Source organism: Salvelinus sp. IW2-2015, unplaced genomic scaffold, assembly GCF_002910315.2.
Source record: "Salvelinus sp. IW2-2015 unplaced genomic scaffold, ASM291031v2 Un_scaffold3349, whole genome shotgun sequence".
Lineage (NCBI taxonomy): Eukaryota > Metazoa > Chordata > Actinopteri > Salmoniformes > Salmonidae > Salvelinus > Salvelinus sp. IW2-2015.
Window position 1 is genome coordinate 37,444 of NW_019944633.1, and position 9,034 is coordinate 46,477.

Sequence of the window (9,034 nt, forward strand, 5' to 3'; positions counted from 1 at the left end):
GTCACCACCGATAAATCCATGATAATCGAAGACTTCAACAAGCATTTCTCAACGGCTGGCCATGCCTTCCACCTGGCTACTCCAACCTCGGCCAACAGCTCCGCCCCCCCCGCAGCTACTCGCCCAAGCGTCCCCAGCTTCTCCTTTACCCAAATCCAGATAGCAGATGTTCTGAAAGAGCTGSAAAACCTGGACCCATACAAATCAGCTGGGCTTGACAATCTAGACCCTCTATTTCTGAAACTATCCGCCGCCATTGTCGCAACCCCTATTACCAGCCTGTTCAACCTCTCCTTCGTATCATCTGAGATCCCCAAGGATTGGAAAGCTGCCGCGGTCATCCCCCTCTTCAAAGGGGGTGACACCCTAGACCCAAACTGTTACAGACCTATATCCATCCTGCCCTGCCTATCTAAGGTCTTTGAAAGCCAAGTTAATAAACAGATCACTGACCATCTCGAATCCCACTGTACCTTCTCCGCTGTGCAATCTGGTTTCCGAGCCGGTCACGGGTGCACCTCAGGTACTCAAGGTACTAAATGATATCATAACCGCCATCGATAAAAGACAMTACTGTGCAGCCGTCTTCATCGACCTGGCCAAGGCTTTCGACTCTGTCAATCACCGTATTCTTATCGGCAGACTCAGTAGCCTCGGTTTTTCTAATGACTGCCTTGCCTGGTTCACCAACTACTTTGCAGACAGAGTTCAGTGTGTCAAATCGGAGGGAATGTTGTCCGGTCCTCTGGCAGTTTCTATGGGGGTACCACAGGGTTCAATTCTCGGGCCGACTCTTTTCTCTGTATARATCAATGATGTTGCTCTTGCTGCGGGCGATTCCCTGATCCACCTCTACGCAGACGACACCATTCTGTATACATCTGGCCCTTCCTTGGACACTGTGCTATCTAACCTCCAAACATGCTTCAATGCTTTACAACACTCCCTCCGTGGCCTCCAACTGCTCTTAAACGCTAGTAAAACCAAATGCATGCTTTTCAACCGATCGCTGCCTGCACCCGCCCGCCCGACTAGCATCACCACCCTGGACGGTTCCGACCTAGAATATGTGGACAACTACAAATACCTAGATGTCTGGCTAGACTGTAAACTCTCCTTCCAGACTCACATTAAACATCTCCAATCAAGAATCGGCTTTCTATTTCGCAACAAAGCCTCCTTCACTCACGCCGCCAAACCTACCCTAGTAAAACTGACTATCCTACCGATCCTCGACTTCGGCGATGTCATCTACAAAATAGCTTCCAATACTCTACTCAGCAAACTAGATGCAGTTTATCATAGTGCCATCCGTTTTGTTACTAAAACACCTTGTACCACCCACCACTGCGACCTGTATGCTCTAGTCGGCTGGCCCTCGCTACATATTCGTCGCCAGACCCACTGGCTCCAGGTCATCTATAAGTCCATGCTAGGTAAAGCTCCGCCTTATCTCAGTTCACTGGTCACGATAACAACACCCACCCGTAGCACTCGTTCCAGCAGGTATATCTCACTGTTCATCCCAAAAGCCAACACCTCATTTGGCCGCCTCTCCTTCCAGTTCTCTGCTGCCAGTGACTGGAACGAATTGCAAAAATCGCTGAAGTTGGAGACTTATTTCCCTCACCAACTTTAAACATCAGCTATCTGAGCAGCTAACCGATCGCTGCAGCTGTACATAGTCCATCTGTAAACAGCCCACCCAATTTACCTACCTCATCCCCTTACTGTTTTTATTTATTTACTTTTTCTGCTCTTTTGCACACCAGTATCTCTACTTGCACATGATCATCTGTTTTTATTTATTTACTTTTTCTGCTCTTTTGCACACCAGTATCTCTACTTGCACATGATCATCTGATTTATCACTCCAGTGTTAATCTTCTAAATTGTAATTATTTGCTCCTATGGCCTATTTATTGCCTACCTCCTCATGCCTTTTGCACACAATGTATATAGACTCATTTCCCCCCCCCTACTGTGTTATTGACTTGTTTATTGTTTACTCCATGTGTAACTCTGTGTTGTCTGTTCACACTGCTATGCTATATCTTGGCCAGGTCGCAGTTGTAAATGAGAACTTGTTCTCAACTAGCCTACCTGGTTAAATAAAGGTGAAAAAAAAAATGTGCACAAAGCGAGGTTCATACAGGATTCGTTTGTTGAGATCGATGTGGAAGAACTTGACTGGCCTGCAGAGAGCCATGACCTCAACCACATCAAAAACCTTTGGGATGAATTGGAACGCCGACTGACAGCCAGGCCTAATCGCCCAACATCAGTGCCTGATCTCACTAAGGCTCTTGTGGCTGAATGGAAGCAAGTCCCTGCAGCAATGTTCCAACATCTAGTGGGAAGCCTTCCCAGAAGAGTGGTGGCTGTTATTGCAGCAAAGAGGGGACCAACTCCATATTAATGCCCATGATTTTGGAATGAGATGTTTTACGTGCAGGTGTCCATACTTTTGTTCATGTAGTGTATATGTGATGTGCCCATTTGCACATCACACACTCGCCACATCTGTCAGTGTGTGGACGGTGGCCAGGCCTTTTGTGAGTGACTTTCTGCCTCAGAGTTGTGTGTGTTTGTCTACACTGTGGGTGTACTGTCCCGTGGTGTGTTGAGTTGGACACCCAGGGTTTAACAGGACGTCAGATAAATCACCTTTCAGTGTTTACACACTACCATGATCTCTGCTCTCTCCCTGGTTCCCGCGCTCCACCTCCACCACTCACTGTCAACACTCCTTTTCAAACCCTCTCCCTCTCTCTCAAAGTCAAACTAGCTTCATTGACGTGACAGGAGCAATTTGATGTCATGAAATCATTACACAGTCCAGCATTTCCTATTGTAAATGGTGATAGATAGCAAGTACAAATGTATTAGTTTTCTCCCCCCCCCCATCTCTCTGTCAGTATGCTCTGGAGAGGCTGAAGGTGATGTGTGAGGATGCTCTGTGCACCAGTCTGTCTGTGGAGAACACTGCAGAGATCCTCATCCTGGCAGACCTGCACAGTGCAGACCAACTCAAAACACAGGCRGTGGACTTCATCAACTAGTGAGTGGCACACACACACTGCACCCCTCTCTCATTCTATACTCCTCACTCAAACACACACACCGGTACTGTAGCTCTCACTCAAAACCCTCTCGCTAAATACCTAGCACATACCGTTACTGTAACCCTCAATCAGAACACTCGCTATATACCTAACACACGATACTGTACCCCTTACTCAAAACACTCTCGCTATATACCTAACACACGATACTGTACCCCTCACTCAAAACACTCTCGCTATATACCTAACACATACCGTTACTATACCCCTTACTCAAAACACTCTTGCTGTATACCTAACACACACACTACTGTACCACTCACTCAAAACACTCTTGCTATATACCCAACACACACACTACTGTACCCCTCACTCTTGCTATATACCCAACACACACACTACTGTACCCCTCACTCAAAACCCTCTCGCTATATACCTAACACACACACACACTACTGTACCACTCACTCAAAACCCTCTCGCTATATACCTAACACACGATAATGTACCCCTCACTCAAAACACTCTCGCTAAATATCTAACACACACACTACTGTACCCCTCACTCAAAACACTCACTGTTACTGTACCCCTCACTCAGAACATGTTCGCTAAATGCCTAAAACAGAAATATCGTCATTCATTTTCACTGGGAGCTCGATTACTCTTTTTGGAAATAGTATTTTACCTCTTCTCAGACCAACTTTATGCCATATTAACAGGGGCAATTTAGCAGCAAACATGTTTTGACAAATCTGAACTTGTATGGCAGGGATAAAAAGGTGTACTTTGGGATTTCAGAATGAGGCCCTTGATCTACTTCCTCAGTCAYATGAATTGGTGGATACCACTGTTATAGCTCTGTGTCCAGTATGAAGGAAGTTKGAGGTAGCATGCTAGCAGATAGCCATAGACTTAGAGGCATTGCGCTAARGTTAGTTAGCATTGTCTTGCAAAACTACCTCTATCTTCCTTCATACTGGACACAGAGATGTAAAAATGGTATCCACAATTGTATCTGTCTTTGGGATGGGACGGAGTGCCTTGAAAGCTCCGTAGCGCCTTAATAATCGTCTGCTCTCCGTTGCAACACTCACTACGAGTTCCAAATTGCTTTGGAAGCAACGTCAGCATAAGAACTGTTTGTCAGGAGCTTCATGAAATGGGTTTCCATGGTTGAGCAGCTAGCGTCGTCTGGAGTGGAGCTGCATTGGACTCTGGAGCAGTGGAAAGCGTTCTCTGGAGTGATGACTCACGCTTCACCATCTTGCAGTCCGACGGACCAATCTGGGTTTGGCGGATGCCAGGAGAACGCCATTTGCTTCAATGCATAGTGCCAACTGTAAAGTTTGGTGTAATAATGGTCTGGGGCTGTTTTTCATGGTTTGGGCTAGGCCCTTAGTTCCACTAAAGGACATCTTTACTCTAACACATACAAAATGACATTCTAAAATGATTCTGTGCTTCCAAATTTGTGCCAACAGTTTGGGGAAGGCCCTTTCCTGTTTAAGCATGACAATGTCCCCGTGCACAAAGCGATGGTCCATACAGAAATAGTTTGGTCAAGATCGGTGTGGAGAATTTAACTGGCCTGCACAGAGCCTGACCTCACCCCATCGAACACCTTTGGGATGAATTGGAAACGCCTCCTGCGAGCCAGGCCTAATCGTCCAACATCAGTGCCTGATCTCACTAAGGCTCTTGTGGCTGAATGGAAGCAGTCCCTGCAGCAATGTTCCAACATCTAGTGGAAAGCCTTCCCAGAAGAGTGGTGGCTCTTATTGCAGCACGGGGGGACCATCTCCATATTATGCCCATGTTTTTGGAATGAGATGTTTGACGTGGGGTGTCCATACCTTTGGTCATGTAGTGTATACAGTGGGGAGAACAAGTATTTGATACACTGCCGATTTTGCAGGTTTTCCTACTTACAAAGCATGTAGAGGTCTGTAATTTTATCATAGGTACACTTCAACTGTGAGAGACGGAATCTAAAACAAAAATCCCGAAAATCACATTGTATGATTTTTAAGTAATTAATTAGCATTTTATTGCAAGACATAAGTATTTGATACATCCAGAAAAGCAGAACTTAATATTTGGTACTGAATCCTTTGTTTTGCAATTACAGGATCATACGTTTCCTGTAGTTCTTGACCAGGTTGCACACACTGCAGCAGGGATTTTGGCCAACTCCTCCATACAGACCTTCTCCAGATCCTTCTCAGGTTCGGGCTGTCGCTGGGAATACGGACTTTCAGCTCCCTCCAAAGATTTTTTATTGGGTTCAGGTCTGGAGACTGGCTAGGCCACTCCAGGACCTTGAGATACTTCTTACGGAGCCACTCCTTAGTTGCCCTGGCTGTGTGTTTCGGGTCGTTGTCATGCTGGAGACCCAGCCACGACCCATCATCAATGCTCTTACTGAGGAAGGAGGTTGTTGGCTAAGATTCTCGCAATACATGGCCCCATCCATCTCCCTCAATACGGTGCTGTCGTCCTGGTCCCCTTTGCAGAAAAGCATCCCAAAGAATGATGTTTCCACCTCCATGCTTCACGGTTGGGATGGTGTTCTTGGGGTTGTACTCATCCTTCTCTCTTCCTCCAAACACGGCGAGTGGAGTTTAGACCAAAAAGCTCTATTTTTGAATCATCAGACCACATGACCTTCTCCCATTCTCCTCCTCTGGATCATCCAGATGGTCATTGGCAAACTTCAGACGGGCCTGGACATGCGCCTGCTTGGCAGCGGGGACCTTGTGTGCGCTGCAGGATTTTATCCATGACGGCGTAGTGTGTTCTAATGGTTTTCTTTGAGACTGTGGTCCCAGCTCTCTTCAGGTCATTGACCAGGTCCTGCCGTGTAGTTCTGGCTGATCCCTCACCTTCCTCATGATCATTGATGCCCCACGAGGTGAGATCATTGCAATGGAGCCCCAGACCGAGGGTGATTGACCATCATCTTGAACTTCTTCTATTTTCTTCTATTTTCTAATAATTGCGCCAACAGTTGTTGCCTTTCTCAACCAAGCTGCTTGCCTATTGTCCTGTAGCCCTATCCCAGCCTTGTGCAGGTCTACAATTTTATCCTTGATGTCCTTACACAGCTCTCTGGTCTTGGCCATTGTGGAGAGGTTGGAGTTTGTTTGATTGAGTGTGTGGACAGGTGTCTTTATACAGGTAACGAGTTCAAACAGGTGCAGTTAATACAGGTAATGAGTGGAGAACAGGAGGGCTTCTTAAGAAAAACTTAACAGGTCTGTGGAGCCGGAATTCTTACTGGTTGGTAGGTGATTCAAATACTTATGTCATGCATATAAAATGCAAATGAATTACTTAAAAATCATACAATGGTATTTCTTGGATTTTTGTTTTAGATTCCGTCTCTCAGTTGAAGTGTACCTTGAAAAAATTACAGACCTCTACATGCTTTGTAAGTAGAAACCTGCAAAATCGGAGTGTATCATACTTGTTTCTCCCACTGTATGTCATGTGCCCATTTGCACGCAAGGACACACTCACCTATCTGTCAGTGTGTGGACGGTGGCCAGCCTTTTTGTGAGTGACTTTCTGCCTCAGGTTGTGTGTGTTTGTCTACACTGTTGGTGTACTGTACGCGTGGTGTGTTGAGTTGGACACTTAGGGTTTACACATGACGTCAGATAAATCACCTTTCAGTGTTTACACACTACCGGGATCTCTGCTCTCTCCCTGGTTCCCCCCGCGCTTCACCTCACACTCACTGTCAACACTCATTTTCAAACCCTCTCCCTTCTCTCAAAGTCAACTAGCTTCATTGACGTGACAGGAGCAATTTGATGTCATGAAATCATTACACAGTCCAGCATTCCTATTGTAAATGGTGATAGATAGCAAGTACAAATGTATTCGTTTTCTCCCCCCCATCTCTCTGTCAGTATGCTCTGGAGAGGCTGAAAGGTGATGTGTGAGGATGCTCTGTGCACCAGTCTGTCTGTGGAGAACCACTGCGAGATCCTCATCCTGGCAGACCTGCACAGTGCAGACCAACTCAAAACACAGGCTGTGACTTCATCAACATAGTGAGTGGCACACACACACTGCACCCCTCTCTCATCTTATACTCCTCACTCAAACACACACACCGGTACTGTAGCTCTCACTCAAAACCCTCTCGCTAAATGACTAGCACAATACGTTACTGTACCTCAATCAGAACACTCGCTATATACCTAACACACCGTTACTATACCCATCACTTCAAAACACTCACACTGTTACTGTACCCCTCACTCAAACACTCTTGCTAATACCTTAGCACATACCGTTACTATCCCTTTACTCAAACACTCTCGCTATATACCTAACACACACACTACTGTACCCCTCACTCAAACACTCTCACTGTTACTGTACCCTCATTCAAACACTCTTGCTAAATACCTAACACAAACCGTTACTGATCCCTCAGCTCAGCACATTTTCGCTCAATGCCTAGCACACAAAAATATCGTCATTAATTTTCACTGGGAGCTCGATTTCTCTTTTTGGAAATAGTAATTTTACCTCTTCTCAGACCAACCTTATGCCATATTAACAGGGCAATTTAGCAGCAAACATGTTTTGACAAATCTAAACTTGTATGGCAGGGATATAAAGGTGTACTTTGGGATTTCAGAATGAGGCCCTTGATCTACTTCCTCAGTCAAGGAATTGGTGGATACCACTGTTATAGCTCTGTGTCCAGTATGAAGGAAGTTAGAAGGTAGCATGCTAGCAGATAGCCATAGACTTAGAGGCATTGCGCTAACGTTAGTTAGCATTGTCTTGCAAAACTACCTCTATCTTCCTTCATACTGGACACAGAGATGTAAAAATGGTATCCACAATTGTATCTGTCTTTGGGGAAGTAGATAAAGGGCTTCATTGTCAATGTCCGAAGTATCCCTTTAACTAGAGCGATTCTCTATGACCGAGGCATACACGCATGAGGTTGCTCCTCAATGTGCTGGTTGTTATGATTCGTCAACATTAATGTGAACACATTACTGTTCCCTTTAGTCAACACTGGACGAAGCCATCCATTGAACTTGCCATACCAATAAGGGCATTTAATTATGTGAGAGGGCCTTGGTCCTCTATATTCTGTACTCTCTTCAGTCCCTACTCCTGCTCATATCCACTCTTTTCTTTTTCCATCTTTGGTCGTTTTTTCCTTTCTCAGTCACCCTCTCCCCTGTTACCTTTACGCTCTGACCCCTCTCTACTACTTCTGTCCTCGCTCTCTCTTTCTCTCCTACTCTGGCTTCTCTTTCTCTCCTACTCCTCTGTCCTCTCTTCTCTCCTTCTCTCTCTTCTCTCTCTCTCTCTCTCTCTCCTCTCTGCTCATCTCTCTCTCTCTCTCTCTCTCTTTCCTCCCCTTCTTTCTCTTTTCTTTTCCTTCTCCCTCTCTTCTCTTTTCTCTTCTCTCTCTCGTCTCTCTCTCTCTCCTATCCTCTTCCTCTCTCCTCTCTCGCTCTCTCTCCTACTCCTCTTCCTCTCTTCTCGGCTCTCTCTCCTACTCCTCTGTCCTCGTTCTCTGCTCTTCTTCTCCTACTCCTCTGTCCTCTCCTTCGCTCTCTCTCTCTTCTCCTGTGTTTCCACTCCTAATCCTGGTCATTAATTGTGGTTATGGGCATTATGACAGTTTATATTTGACTGTATTGTTGTTTGTGGAAATTGACCATGGGGGGACTCCAGCTAGAAGCGCTATCAACCCTACTCCCTCGGACAACATCGACAATAACTGAAATCAATAAAGAGGACGAATATAGAAAAGAAACTACACAGTGTAACCAATAAACCCCAGACCTTCCCCCCCCTGCAGTCAACACTATGTCGCCCTCCACCTCTCCTCCCCCGCCTGCAGTCAACACCACTGTTAGCCCCTCTCCCTCCCCGCCCTGCAGTCAACACCCATTGGCCATTAGAGGGAGCAGGGGGTACAATGC

The 9,034-nt window shown here is 46.0% G+C and overlaps 1 protein-coding gene across 1 annotated transcript in view; it reads left to right on the forward strand.

Annotated features, from left to right (window-relative positions):
• Window positions 1–9,034, forward strand: part of LOC112075704 (speckle-type POZ protein) — a 24,350-nt gene that overhangs the window by 12,103 nt on the left and 3,213 nt on the right. The window contains exon 4 of the mRNA XM_024142656.2: window positions 2,919–3,061. Within this exon, the coding sequence (XP_023998424.2) occupies window positions 2,919–3,061 (143 nt within the window). The remainder of the gene's footprint in view (window positions 1–2,918; window positions 3,062–9,034) is intronic.